General features: G+C 37.6%; 1 protein-coding gene across 2 annotated transcripts in view; it reads left to right on the forward strand.

Moving 5' to 3' along the window:
• The window catches only part of LOC135203311 (uncharacterized), a 251,748-nt gene that overhangs the window by 178,703 nt on the left and 56,785 nt on the right, over positions 1-16,260 (forward strand). For both annotated transcript variants that reach the window (XM_064233061.1, XM_064233060.1), the window contains 3 exons: positions 513-630; positions 13,374-13,517; positions 13,867-14,051. In XM_064233061.1, the coding sequence (XP_064089131.1) occupies positions 513-596 (84 nt within the window). In that variant the 3' untranslated portion in view covers positions 597-630; positions 13,374-13,517; positions 13,867-14,051. The remainder of the gene's footprint in view (positions 1-512; positions 631-13,373; positions 13,518-13,866; positions 14,052-16,260) is intronic.

The raw sequence follows: 16,260 nt of genomic DNA on the forward strand, positions 1-16,260 counted from the left end.
CCTGCATGATATCTATCTATAATAATAATATCTGAGTGGATCTTGTTTGCTCCCCAGGGTGTGTGTAGGGAAGACATGATGCTGCCCCCCCACCCCCTTCAAACTGGTTTGTCCGCCTCGGGTGCAGGTGGGGTTTGGTTAGGTAGGGGAACGGGAACGGGAGGGTATGGGAGTCATCCACCCTCCTCCGGCAAACCTATTTATCCACCCGGGGGGCAGGGGGGGGAGGGCAGGGTAGGTGATCAGGAGGGTGGGGGGGAGCAAGCAGTTCAAAGTTCCAGCGCACGTAGCACGCATTAACAAGCTCGTATCTTAATGATCTGCATAAAATTTCTGTAAAGAAATATATATTATCTATCCCAGTTATTTCCAGCAAGATATATGTTTTAGTAGTTTAAATTCATTTCTGAAGGACCTATCTTATTTGTCATTACTGACTCCTGCAGGATATATCTTAAGTCTCATAAATCAGTGTCGGATATATTTTTATTGTTCCTCGTTCATTCCCACAGGATAGTGAAGACTCTGGATTGGGTGGTGAGAAGAAGAAGGCTGGAAAGAAGAAGTCCAAGAGAGGAGGCAAGAAGGAAAGGTGAAGAGGGAGGCCTTGATGATCCTGGACAGACAGCGGTAAATATTTATTATTATCATTATTAAAAAGAATGACTCTCTGGACAGACAACAATAAATATTTATTATTATTATTATTGTTATTATATTTTGGTAGAAGGCCCTTTTTTAGGCAAATGCTGTTAAAGAGAATGGCAGAATTAAGCGAGTTGATTTTATATATCTGTTTTTTATATTTTTCTTACAATTTGCTTCTCAGGCTCAGCAATGTTTCTGAGTAACTGCCTAATATTCATATTGCGAATTTCTAAAAATTATAAAAATGCTGAAGGTAATTTTTTATTTTATTAGAACAGGATCTCAGGTCCAGGTCAAGCAGGGGTTGTAGTCATTGCTGGTATTATTCCATAGTTCAATTCCGGGCTGGAGTTGATTTTGGTTTACAGCTGGTGTTGATGCTGGTATAGCTGGTATCATATGATGTTTCGACCTACTCGCAGGTCATCTCTTGATGAGTTGGTTGAAGGACTGTAGCAAGAGAGTCTGCATGGCAGTATTTATAGTGGTGCAGACCTAGAGTTGAATTCTCATTGGTCGGGCCAGTCTTGGGCGAAGTCGAGGATCTCAAGGAGATTCTGTCGTAATAGTGCCATCATATTGTGCCTGGGGATGGACGTCAGGAATTCTGTTTGTAGCAGGAGTCCAATCATCATATGGGGACTCCTGATTATCTGGCATTGTCGGGGGTCATTCGCTGCTCTCCTGGCAGCGATGGGAAGGAGAAATGTTTCCTGGGTGATATTTAAATTTGGTTTCTCCTTTGCTATATGGAGGGCTTCCAATAGGTGCAGACATCGGGGATCCATTGTCTTGTCTATTATTTCGATATCAGCGATAACATCATTTCTTTTTATTCGTTTGTTATGAGCAGTCCTGCAGGGCTAAATGTGGTTCCTTGGGCGCAGCAGGAGATTTCCTTGAAGTGTATGGAGGTCATACCGATGTATTTGCCAAGGCATCCTCGGACCAGCCATGTGTATCGTTAGACCACACTCGTCTTCTTCAAGGGATCCTGCATGGGGACTGAAGGGTTGTTTCTCCTCACCAGGCTGCTCGTCTTCTTCGTTTTATAATATATTATTTGCTTAATCTTTTTGTATGGGTAGGTGGAGCTGACATCTTCTTAGGTGATGTTTTTGAGGGCTTGCTCGTCCTCCTTGTACCTCCAGTGGAAGTGCCCCTTCCAGAAAAGCTTGATGGATTCTGGAACGTCGGGGCGGGGTTCCTGGTGGTACCATGCTTCCAAATTCTTCCTTATTGATTGATCAACAGCACGACTGATGTGTCTGTTGTCGAGGAGGACCTGGGTGGCGCGCTCCAACTCAGTGTCACTGTGCGTGTCATTCCAGGAGGAGCAGTGTGAGAGGGCCCTCCTGACAAAGGCGCTGATGGTGGAGTGCTTATACCTCTCAGGGCACTCGCTCTCACCGTTCATGCACATTCCCAGGTTCGGCGGCTTCGTGTACACTGTGCTGAATCCGGAATCTTGCTGTTTGACAGGGAAATCAAGGAAGTGGAGACGTCAGACGAAGGTATCATCAGTATAGTGCACGTACATCCTCGATTTGCTGGAATTCCGGAAAACCCTCTCTTCGACCGTACCCATATAGAAATTAGCGAAAAGGGCTCCAAGGGGGAGATCCCATCGCCACGCCATCAATCTGGGTGTACATGTAGTTGCAGTGATCAGCAAAGGGGGCCTTCTTGGTACAGATTTCCAGCAGGGCTTGAAGGGCATGCTCTGGGATGTTCAAGGATGGATTGTCGGGTCCCTGTAAACTCTGTGCAATATCATTTGTATAGCCTCGTCAATGGGGACGTTGATAAACAGGGACTCTACATCCATCAAAGCGATGTATCCTCAGGGGGGCTTCCAAGAACTTGGCCAACGACTTCAAGCTGTGCCTATCTGTGATGTACTCGGTCAAGATGGCTTGAGTTTCTTGGTATGTTGGGGCAGGGATCTGGCTGATTATGGGGTGAAGGGGATTCCCTTGCTTATGGGTTTTAACATTCCCATAGATGTAACCTAAGTCATGGTCGCTTATTATAGGTGGTAAATGCAGGGCGTTTCAGGCACGTTGACCATCTCAATAATCTGGTTAGCCTGACGTCCATCCCCTGGCACACTACGGTGGTGCTCACATGACAGAATCTCTGCGACCATCAATGAGAGATCCATGACTTTGCCCAAGACTGGCCCGACCAATGAGAATTCAATCCTAGGTCTGAGCCACTATAAATACTGCCATGCAGACTCTCTTGCTATAGTCCTTCAACTGACTCATCAAGAGTATGACCTGTGAGTAGGTCGAAACGTCATGTGATACCAGCTGTACCAGCATCAACATCAGCTGTAAACCAAAGATGACCCCGGCCTGGAAGCATATTCCCGAAGTGTACTGAGCTTCAGCCAGACTCAGCCCCTACAGCCACTGTGGGGAGAGACGGCGCATTTCACTCCGTCCCACTGCCCTCTTCGTTCTCCTCCGTCATTAGCTTATTTTGTTATGTTTTTATTACTTTTATGTTATGTAAACATGAAATTGTGATATATATCCATATTTTACGATAGCAATATGCATATTTTGCTACATAAATCAATTTATTGTAATATGCTGCTAGTCAAAGTTCGTTTAGCGAAAGTGTTTACATTACGATGTGAACAGATGCTATGACAATTACACGAATATATAAACATTTCATCGTAATTGAAGCTCAAAACGTGACAGTTAATGGTGTTTCCAGATATTGTATATATATATATATATATAATATATTTACTTGATTAATATGAGTAATAGTCAAATGATTAGCACATTTAATAGGAAAGAAGCATCGTTTCCTAAACCCGAAGGTTTGTTTACATTCGTCAGCTGACGTGTGGCCTAACTTCTATTTTTCTTTTACTATATACGAGAAGGAATTTGTAAATAAATTTTTTTTTCAATATAGTAAACATCATATTTAGTAATAAACCACAGTACTGAATTTACTCATGGCAAAAATACTTTATATTGTTTTGTTTTTATCCGTCAGCTGACTTTGCCCTTTTGATTTTTCCCTTTAACTCTTGGTGTAGCCTAACCTTAGAATTTTTTTTTTTTTATGAGGACATATAACATGAAAATTAAGTCAAAGAAGGGGACAAATTGACCAGCCCTGTGTTCATGTAGAATATAATATGTATAAAGAGGGGTTAGATGATAAGTTTCAACTTTGCTTAACATATTCTTACAAAAGAAAGAGGAAGAGATGGTACCAACCCATTTGGCACCTAATGGTTAATGCTGTATTTGTAGACTCAAACATATGTTACAATACTCAGAATTCCACTAGTAAGCTTGATAAAAGAATCAGGGAAAAATGATTGACACTGTCTTAGGCTGTAAAGGGAGCAAAATTCAAAGGGGTAGATATTCAAATCCTATGGAATGTAGGCTAAGAAAGGCATTTTCCAGCACAAGCCCTAATGTATTGTATGCTATATCTTGCCAAAGAATTGCTTAAAGAATGATAATGGTTCATGTAAGAGAAAGCAATCCTATTTTTTTATGATCAATGTTTTGAAAAACCACCGCTTTGTATCATTCCATGGTTTGAGACATCATTCCTATCAAGTGCACTAAAGACAGTGCCAATGTGGAAAATAAGTGTGTGAGGCATTGATGAATTGGGTAAAGGAATGTTGGTGAAATTATTAAAGTCATATATGATAAGGAATTTTTATGATTTTTCTCAATTTTTACCCTTGCATACACTTCTGTAGTATTATTTTAGTTGCCTATGTCAAAATTGTACAGGCTCAGCCTTCCTTTTTCAGATAGTATGCTTCAGAAAAATTCTCATCACTTCATGATGCATTGACCTTAATTTCAGTACTTAGTTTGTGTTTCTTCATGTTTGCTCTCAGATACATTCACTTCTAAAGGGTGGGAACCTGCACAACTTGGAGCTTCAATTAGCCTGCTGTTTTTTGTTGCCAGTCTGTTATAACTTTCTAGTCCATACATGCTTTTCCTGTTGTTACAACCTGCTCATCACTTTCCATCATCTACACTGCAGTACAATGTGCATAAATGAACTTTTATGTACATCAAGCATGGGCATGAAGGGGTTTTAAAAAAATAAATGTCTATACATCAGCCTCTATTGCTAAATAATACTAATGATGATATGGAGCTACGAGATCAATAGTCTTACTTGGTGCAGACTTATAGTAAAAGGACAAGTGGGAGGGTTAATAAGTGCGAGAATACTAAACAAAAAATATATTGCAAGAAAAATAAACCCATTTTCAACATTATTACAATACATGTCTGTATATAATTATATCAGCATCTTCCTATGCACATGGATGCTTGTAGGTGACACTTACACGAGTCTTAATAAATAAAAAACTATAATCTGAAGATCACAGAAATAATAAGTGAGAAGTGCATAGGCAGTTCTACCACTTATAAAGGTAGTTTTCACAGTGGGTGAAAAAATGGTGAAAATAAACAGTATCACAGTAATCCCATACCAGGAATAAGGGAAGCATCACAGAATACATTACTATAATTGTCTGTAGATAATTATATAAGCAACTTCCTACGCACATGGCATGGATGCTAGTAGATGACCCATACATGAGTCCTAATAAATAAAAAACTATAATCTAAAGATCACAGAAATAATAAGTGTGAAGTGCATAGGCAGTTCTAGCAAATAAAGGTAGTTTTCACAGTGGATGAAGAAATGGTGATAATATACAGTATCCATCTAATATATATCAGTCATCCCATACCCAGAAATATGGGAAGCATCACAAAATACATTACTATAAATGTCTGTAGCTAATTATATAAGCAACAACCTACGCACATGGCATGGATGCTAGTAGGTGACACATGCATGAGTCCTAATAAATAAAAAAACTATAATCTAAAGATCACAGAAATAATAAATGAGAAGTGCTTATGCAGTTTTAGCAAATATAAAGGTAGTTTTCACAGTGGATGAAGAAATTGTGAAAAGAATAATATCTTTCAGAAGACCAACTCTGGAGTATGCAGCAAATTTCATGTTGACATAACAAAATAAAGATAATAAATAGTTTAAACCAGCGAATGTCTGGGAGAAGAATGAACGGTATAGCGAGTGAGTAGTACGTAAAGGTACCAGATGGCAGCATGTAGGAGCCTAACATAAATAAAAATATTAAAAACATAACAAAATAAGCTAATGACTGGGAGAAGAATGAAGAGGTCAGTATGGCATAGCGAAATCCAAAATGCGTCGTCCGTCGTCTGCAAGGAAAGGGAGATGTCTCCGCCCACAGAAGTTAGGCCACATGTCAGCTGACGAATGTAAACAAAACTTCGGGTTTAGGAAACGAAGGGCCTTTCCTATTAAATGTGCTAATCATTTTACTAATACTCATATTAATCAAGTAAATATATATAACAATATCTGGAAACACCATTAACTGTCACATTTTGAGCTTCAATTACGATGAAGTGTGTATATATTCGTTTAATTGTCATAGAATCCGTTCACATCGTAATGTAAACACTTTCGCTAAATGAACTTTGACTAGCAGCATATTACAATAAATTTATGAATAATATTGATTTATATAGCAAAATATGCATATTGCTATCGTAAAATATGGATATATATCACAATTTCATGTTTACACAACATAAGAATACTAAAAACATAACAAAATAAGCTAATGACGGAGGAGAACGATGACGGCAGTGGGACGGAGCGAAATGCGTTGTCTGCTAGGAGAGTAAGATATCTCCTCCCACAGTGGTTGTAAGGGCGGAGTCTGGCCGAAGCTCAGTACACTTCGGGAATATGTGGCCCGGAATTGAACTACGGAATAAAACCGGCACTAACTACAACCCCTGCTTGACCTGGGAGATCTTTTTTTAATAAAATAAAAGATCACCTTCAGCATTTTTATAATTTTTAGAAATTCCCAATATGAATATTGGCCAGTTATTCGGAAATATCGATGAGCCTGAAAAGCGAATTGTAAGAAAAATAGAAAAAAAACAATCTATCAAATCAATTCGCTTAATTCTGCCATTCTGTTTAACAGTATTGTTATTATTATTATTATTATTATTATTATTATTTAGGTAGTAGCCCCTCTTTCAAGCATGTAATGTTTAATGTTATTGTTGTGTCAGCTAAATTCAATTTATATAGTTTTCTCTATCTTTCTAATAACTTATTTTTCAGGGTTACAGTATTCTGCCAGTAACTCGCCAATGTTTGCCATTCTTGGAAAGGAAAGCAGTTGCAAATCAGGGTGTAATTTTATTTCTTACAAATGCGCTATATCAGGTACAGCAGGAGTGTGCAACCTTTTCTAATGAAGGGCCACTTGTCAAGAATCTCAAGTTAAGGACGGTCGCACATTAGGGTGTTAGAAAGACGGCCTCAGTAAATAAACCAACCGCAAAATTAGTAGTTTTGTATTTCTAACTTATGAAAAACATTCTGCAGTTACAAAAAGGCTTCATAGGACATGGAAATGTAATATGTAATACAAAATAAAAAAAAATCCTCTGACCTATGTCAAGCAAATTATCTTAAAAACTAAGATTCTGGACATTCCCAACCTAAGCAAAATACTCTTGATTTCTGACCCATTACACATCTATATAATATATGGATATTTCCCATGGCTTATTTATTATTAGATGTGGCTGTAATACACACAGAAATAACTGTGTACCTGTATTGATAGGAATATCCTAACCTTCTTAATGCAACAAAATGAAAACTAATCTAGTGAGATGGCTGACTTTGCATTTGTTGGACCAGCTGTTTGATGTTAGGCTAAATGGCTGTGGCAACCCGTAGGGTGCATTCTAAGTGTTCATCAGTTAGTGACGACCGAAATTTATTTTTAACCAGGTTCATTTTTGGAGAGGGCTGTTCACATACATACATGCTACCAAACACTGCTGCTGTCTTCCTTGCATGACCAGATAGTTTGGGATATTCTGTTTTTGATAAATCTTGTTTATAGAACTGATGTACTGATCTATCACCATACTTCTTTCTTAGTTCATTATTACCTTGTAGTTCAATTATTTACATTTGCATATCCTTTGGAATAGTTTCCACATCCACAGAAAATGGGAAAGCAAACAGTTCAATAGCTAGTGAGTGTTTTCTAAGACCATGGAATCTTATTGGAAATTCTTCTTGTAAGGCTGCCAACCTGTCACCATATTTCAGACACTGCTCATCACTTATTACATGGTTGTTTAATGTTGGAAAGTGGGTTGTGTTGTGATTTCTGATTCGTGATTCCCACAACTGTAATTTGATCTGAAACCTTTTGATCACTGGGAATAGTTCATTAATGAGTTGATCTCTCTCTCTCTCTCTCTCTCTCTCTCTCTCTCTCTGTCGACAAAACGACATTTTAGGAATTCAAGTAATTAGGATTTAGTAAATTTTCAGCTTGGCAGTTGGCCCAAAGGGCCGCACTGTATGATATTTAATTTTGAAGGGTGGGGCAACACTGAAAAGTCTAGAGGGCTGCAGGTTGCACAGGCCTAGGGTACAGAGTAACGCCAACGGTAACCGAAATCTGGTGTCCAACCTCAATAGAGTTGTCCTTCTTCTGTAGAAAATTTGTTTTCATGATGATTCTAAGCCACTCTTCACTCAGGTTCCACTGAGCATTATCATGCTGAAAAATTATAGTAGACTGTCATGCATGATGAGTCCTGCTATTTAGACAATATTGTCAGCAAGGGTTCGAATGTATGCTGACTGCTGATTGGTAGAGGATGAATGTGTGCCATTGACTGGCATCTGCCTTAACAGATGTAGTGAGTGCCCTTCAAGAAATAAGGCCACTAACATCAAAGCCTTCATAAGAAGGGCTTTAACACACCAAGAACTAGACTTCATCTCCCAAGTACTTGTGCATAACAGAATTTCATGTATGGCACCTGATTGATGGTATAACAGATATTCACACAAGTCAATAAAGAATATGTGTGGCACCTGATTGATGATATAACACCCATGAGCAGCTACAGCCCCATCCACAAAGAAGTGTTAAGCTTTATTATAAGGTGGGAATACACTAAATACCTAGAAGACTAAAGTGCCATCAAGGAAGTCATCACAGATACTAATGTCGTCCCTACAATGTCAACAGCTGGCTGGACCTCGTCATTTATTATAAAAACAGCCGCACAAGAAACCTGATTGTGAAAAATAACTCTTCCCCACTGGTGAGAGATTCTCTTAAACAGACTAATGTGGTAAACCATTCTAAATGCCCAGTCCTTGGTATGAGCATCATGAAACTGGCAAAGAGGATCTCTTGCCATGCTCAAGAAGGTGTTATGAAAATCAGCATGAGCGATGCCGACCATACCAGTGACACAAGGAATACAATAGAGAGGAATACATAAATAATTAGAAAGACTCCTGAGCCAAGATTCCTATGGCTGCTAGAAGCCCTTACTAAATACCACTCAACAGGTCTTCCTCCTGTGTACCAGTATTACAGTGGTGGCTCGACAGTAGGCCCTGTGGAACTGCAGCACACCCCCATAGATTTCATATATATATGCACAAAATTATGAATATATACATGAATATGAGAAATTAACTATTGATTATCAATAATCCTTTAAGAATTTTTACCATTCTCTTCTTTTTATAAAAAAAAAATGAATTGAAACAATATGTGGAACTGCGGTGCTCAGCAGTTCTAATTTTGCTATCAGGGTGATAATGCGTTAGCCAACCTGCACGTAAAGGTGATGGGAGCACTGCCTTCTTGAGCAGTGTCAGTCTAGCTGTTGGAGGAAGAAGGTGTTTTGAAGCTTGTCAAAGCTTAATCAATATTTAATATAAGTGAGAGTGGTCAAATTAGTGACGATACTAATTATATGTAATGTAATGCAGAATAATCAACCCAGTAGCGAGTTACAGTACTAAGTGGGAAAAGAATTATAACCACATTAATGTCAATGAGTAAAATTCAAAATAGTAGCTTTCGGCAGCAGTTCTGGTGCCTTCCTCAGCGGGAGAGAGAGGGAGAGAAGAGACAAAGGGGAGAGAGAGAGAAAGTGTGTGTGTATGTGTGTGTGTTTGTTTATGCAGTTAATATCAAGGAATTTTTTAAAAAATTATGTAATAAACAGCACCGCGATGAATGATAGCCAGGAGCCACCAATGCAGCAATATGTGTCCTTTTGCATATAAACCTGCACCAGACACCACGAGAAGCGACATTCCCCACTGGGAAACACGTCTCTGTGAGGCCCCCACCTACCAGTCCAAATATTAGCAGGGTAATACCCAGTAGTGAAGTTACTCACCAGCCCTGCTGCCCAGCAAGGCTGCTGCAGCAAGACCATCAACCTTAAATTTTAGGCTTGCAAGGAGATCTCTCTAGCCAATGAATGGCATGCACTCCTCCTTAGCCAATCAGCAGTCAGCATATATTTGAACCCTTGCTGACCATGTTGTATATAAAGGGTAGGACTCACCACACATGACAGTCTACTCCTACTTTTCAGCATGATCATGCTCAGTGGAACCTAGGTGAACAAAGATTTTCCTCAGAAGAAGGACAACTCTATGGAGGATGGAGACCAGATTTCTGTTACCATTGGCATTACTCTGTAACTGATATAGTGTATTTGTCAGAAATAAAATTACATGCTGCTTTCCAACTGCTTTCCTCTCCAAGAATGATAAACACTGGTGAGTTACTGGCAGAATGCAGTAACCCTGAAAAATCAGTCATTAGGAAGATAGAAAAAACTATACATAGAGTGAATGCAGCTACTATGCAACACTACATATTATCATATATTCGCGGGGGATACATACCAGACCCCTGAGAATAGCTAGAATCCGCGAATACTTAGAACCCCGCTAAAAATGTTTATAACTACCTATCTTGAAAGTTCAAATTCTAAATGTATAATTAAAGTACTATCCTACATCAAATACTTTAAATTATTATTCTATTACTGTATTAATCTTTGAAATGATAGTTATCAATACAATTTCAAAGTCATCTTAAATCATTTGACCATTAGAACTATACACATACAGCCAATAAGAGAGAGAGAGAAAGAGAGAGAGAGAGAGAGAGAGGGAGAGAGAGAGAGAGAGAGAAAAAAACCACTGAATGGGCAACATCATATATTTGGCCATCAAGAGTGAAATTATTTGTGAATTATTCCAGAGACAGAGAATAGTAATATGAGAGAGAGAGAGAGAGGAGGAAGAAGTGAGAGGAGAGAGACGAGAGAGAGAGAGAGAATATATATAACTCCTTACATATTAATAGGTTGAAATGAACCTCAATAGGCAACACTTCTTCCCCTCCGCTGAAATAAGTATCTATTTGTCTTTCTATCAATCCATTTCTCATTTTACTCTTTGGCAGAAAGAGAAAGAGATAAAAGAAGAAGGAAGAAATAGAAATGAGATGATTTGGTCCGTGGTCACTTTCTGTCAAGTAAGGTGACTTGTCTGACAGGCCCGCCGTTCCCCTCCCCCCAACCCCCCTCCGTCACAAAAGAGGAGGGATAAAATCTCGTTCTTTGATTTTTTTAAATAGCTCATACAAATGCATAAATATTGAAAATAATAGAGTATTGTTATTGTTATATTTAGTCTTAATAATATTTAAAATTTAGGGCTTAAGTTTTAGGTAAATCATTTATTCATCATACAAAACAGAGAGAGAGAGAGAGAGAGAGAGAGAATATTATTTTTATTATTCAATATAATTTAATCTTATTAAACTTAATACAGTTTATAATCAGTACATATTTTGAAAATTAGTAAATCGTTTTTGTATCATAAAAATGTATTTTGTCATGCGAATGGCATAAAAATACACTATTTGGTGAATATTTACCAACGGATAAATATGTTTTAATACCAATTGGTTAAAGAGAGACGTTCCCTGAGAGAGAGAGAGAGAGAGAGAGAGAGAGAGAGAGAGAGAGAGAGAGAGATATTTCTGTATATCCTTTGACCCCAAGATGGCAGCAATTATTAGACTCACTAAGATGCAACACTCCCTTACCCTTGCTCCGGCGGTTGGCAATGTGCCAAAATATTATAATCTAATCTAATCCTTACCCTTGCTGTCACGTTTCTTGATATTTGTGACAGCTCCACCATCACCCCACTCTCCAAGTCTCTATGCTAAAAAATTGGGATTTCCTTTATTCTTATATATTTTTTTCATTTATAAACTAAAATTTACTAATTCACTATTGTATTTTCTTTAATGAATTGATATTATTGCTGATTGCATTAATATTATTTGAAAATTAGTAAATCATTTATCATACAAAAAAACATAAATCTCCTTAAGAGAGAAACATAAATCTCCGTAAAAGAGAGAGAGAGAGAGAGAGAGAGAGAGAGAGAGAGAGAATTATTATTTTTATTATTTAATCTTATTAAACATAATACAGTATTAATCAGTAGTAATATTCAAAAATTATTAAATAATTTTTGTATCATAAAAAATTTATGTAGTCATAAAAATAACATCAAAATTCACTAATTAGTGAATATTTATCAACAGAAAAATCCGCGAATGAGAGAGTCCTCCAGCAAATAACTTTTAGATAGGTCCCACAATTTATATGTAGCAGCATGTAAATTATATGACAGCTGTCCAAAGTTCATTTATTCCTTGATGTTTCAGTAGTTCTCATGACCATTTACAAAAAGGCGAATAGGAAGGGCTCCCCTTGGTTTTGACATTCAACCATAGAATGCCCAAAATTTCTGTAAACCTTTGAAGGGTATATGACACAATAGTAAGCCTAGCTTCATTTGCATTTCTGCAATTGGTAGAGAGAACTATAAAGAAACAAAAGACTAGATACACTTTGGACAATGTGTTATATGATTTACTTGCTGCTATGAAGAAATTCAGCGACATCCAGTTGGCCATTCTTTTTTATGAAATTTGTGTGAAGAAGGGTTTTCTTCTGAGATATTATTATTTATTGTTATTCTTACTTTGATGGGAACATTGGAAGTGCGGATTTTTCTACTCTACTTAACATTTTTTTCATGACTGGTGGATTCCCTGTCTCTCCAGGACTAAAGTCAAAATGAGAACATTCATTTATAATGAAGCAAAACTATCTTTGAAGTTATAATTGTGATTTGTATGCCTCACATTGAATTAAGAATATAATTATATAGTTTTTCATAGCCTCTATCACGTAGGGAAACTGGAAAAGTTCTCTCACATTTCACTAACATTGTCTCATAACTTGGAAGCAACACAAGTATCTTAGAAGCTATAGCTGTGATTTGTATGCAGTCACACTAATTTTTATTGCATTTGTTATGTAAAAGAATACGAAAGATCTCTTTCACATTTCACTGACAGAGCATCGTAATGATTAATTAGTCTCATGATAAATTTAATCTTAACTAAGCACCAGCCATAAACTAGATCAACCCATCATGGATGGAAGAATAATTTTAGGCTGTGATGTGATCAACATTTCTAGCCTCATCACACAACATGTTCATTCATACAGTAAGGCATTGGAGGGTTTACTGACAATATTATGCCTTGTGGGAGCCTCTGAATTTAACTTGGCCTCCCTTTAGTTTTCACAAATTCAAGCCAGTCATTTAAGAGCTCGGTGATTAAATTACCTTATGATGATAATGAGAACAGCAATAGTAATTTTTAACGATCCAAAAAGGTATCGACAGTGAGCGACAGTCGAGCGGGGTCATCAAAGAGGTCATCAGGAAGTCCTCATTCCTCAAAGCCAACTTCGGCCAGGTCGTCGAAATCGTCGTCTGCTCATCGTAGAATGCACGACCCCCTGTCGTACGACCCTAAGGTAATGCTAAGCGGCTTAGTAAAACCTGTGGCACGTCTCATTTCTGGTGAAAGTATCAAATCTCTCATGTGATAAGGCCAATTTTTCTCTTTTATGCTTCTAAAGTGGGATGCATGAACATTTTGTGTTGTTTTTATTTACATACATAAATTTTAAATGTCTATTTTGTAACCTACCATACTCCTTTATGTTACTGCTGGATAACCACTTTGTTTCTTTCTATTTGTAAAAAACGTTTCATTCTGGTGTTGTCTCTTTAACTGTAAATGTTCTTTCTTGTCTCTATTTTGTCTGTGTACTACATAAATAAAGTGTATATATTTCCATTAACATTCATTTTTTACCCCAGCAATTTTTGGGTGACAACAACCCCCCTGAAGATGAATCAGAATTGGCCAAATTGCAAGAGGCCTTGGGAGGTGGAGGCTCAACAACACTTACCGAATCAGAGGTATTTTTGGTTTCATTTTACCAAGTCGCCTTCTCATCGAGCTGCTGTCTTCACTCTGCCTGTACAAATCAAAAGGCTTAGAGGTTAGTTTTGCCACTTTACTTATTTTGGTTCCCCAGCAGTGTGACAGCATCTTCTCCATCCGTCTCCCCCAACCTGACTTCGACAGAATCCTTACAGATGCCCTGATATAACAGAAGCCCATGAAACTGTTGATGCATACAAGGTATGTCTGCCTTTACATGATATTCAATATTGGTGACTGTAGCTCACCTCAAGCAACAACGATGTTAATGATTACTCAAGTGAAGTGAGCCATCCTCAAAATCCACCACTGGTAGACACCCTAAAAGCTAGAGATAATGAGTTGCAATGTAGACTGAATGAAGGAGCTTGTGTTGCTGGTAAAAAGAAACAACACCTTAATATTCTTGCAACAATTTTCTTTGTCCTAGGATGACTGAGAGAATGATCTGCAATGAAGAGGTATTAGTTGTGAATCTTACTCTATGTGCTTTATTGTCAAAAGGCCAGCATATTGTATCTAGCCATGTGGCCTGGTTGATGGATATAATGATCTACAACTTCAGTGTTTTGCCAAGCTTCTTGGTAAATGATGTCCCCTCCCCTCCCCACCTCACAACTTGAGACTACCTTGACATGTGAGGGGCTCTCTAACCTCAGGGATTCCTTCCTAGGTTTGAACCTAAGAGTCCTATATAACATTATATATTTTTTGGATAAATATTTGTGGATTTTTCCACATTTGTCAAAATTTACCAAAATTAACAAATAAGACAACATATCATAGCTTGGAGTGAAGTTAAATCCAAAGCTAATTGGTGAGAACTGGTAGATCATCATCTACTCGACAATGCTCGGACCTGTTTTCTCAGGCAGAACTATTCTGTGGAGCTGGACCACGGATTCCATGGTTCTAGGAATAGAACTCTTGGCATTCTGTCCGGTTTGCCTTAATGTGATTGGGCTGGGGTTTATTGTATTATTGCAAACTCTTAGTCATAACAAGCAGGTTTGGCTTACACTTGGGCCATACTAATTATGGTATTCCATCCCCTTTTTGGTAGGGAGTCAGTTCTCACTTGTGCCAGTGATGAAAGATTTAACTTCATCAAAAGCTAATGATATTTTTTCCAAGATACTAAGTTTTTTATTTCTCCAATCCTTTATGATAAGTAAACTTAAAGATTCAAGTACCCCTGGGCCCCTTCATGGACAAATTCTTTGACAGTTGACTATTGGAACTTTATCCCGGAATCTCCCTCAGTCATTTCCAGACAATAATAATGCAGCAAAGGAACATCCACCTCCAAATAAATTATCAGATCCCAACCACCCATCGGGGTCCATATGAATTCAACAAGAAAACAGTAAAAGCCAATATGTAAATTCAAACATTATAACATTGGAAACATTCAAACCCAATGTTACATCTGAATTAAAAACTAATAATCACCTTAACCACCCCTACTCTCTCCAACATTTGGCCACTATTACAGAAAAATATAACAAATCTTAGACAGATAACTCACATCAGGCAAGGTCCAAAAAGAAATAGAAATTGTCGACTTGACCCAACAGTAGAACATTTTTATCATCTTTTTGGACCTGATAACTGGTCAAGATTTCTAGTACTTGGATCTGAAAATAAAATCTCAACAGCAATACTTGAAAACAAATGAATGAACATATGTCCAACACAAGAAATGGAATGTTGATATATCAATGAAAATTAATGGTTACTTCAAGTAACCACCAAAAAAAAGAAAAAAAAACAATCCACCTCATTTTTAAATATAACAGAAATAAATGGCACAAAAATATCAATAAAAAATCATGACACATTAAATTGATTACAAGGCACAGTCATTTTACCCAACATTGAAGAAGGACTACCCACAAAGCTCTTGATACTTGACTCCCTCAAATTTAGATACAATAATAGCTATGATTTATAAGTATCTATACTCAGTTCCAAGTAAGAAAAATAAAATAACAAAATTAGAATTGCAAAAATAAGATTTACAGGCCAAGATCTCCCACTTAAAATAAAATTCTTGACAAAGTAGAGAAGTGCGTCCATTTATTCCAAAACCATTTCAGTGCTCAGTGTTCAAAGTATGTGCAGTCTGCTCATCAGAACCCACACCACCACTAAATGGAAATATAAATAAAAAATTTATTACGTGGACTATCCCATAACTCTAAACTAAAGAATGGTCCTTTTACCAGTATAACACAAAGCTTCAGTTGTTAATAAATAGAACAGGA

Source organism: Macrobrachium nipponense, chromosome 36 (assembly GCF_015104395.2).
Source record: "Macrobrachium nipponense isolate FS-2020 chromosome 36, ASM1510439v2, whole genome shotgun sequence".
NCBI lineage: Eukaryota > Metazoa > Arthropoda > Malacostraca > Decapoda > Palaemonidae > Macrobrachium > Macrobrachium nipponense.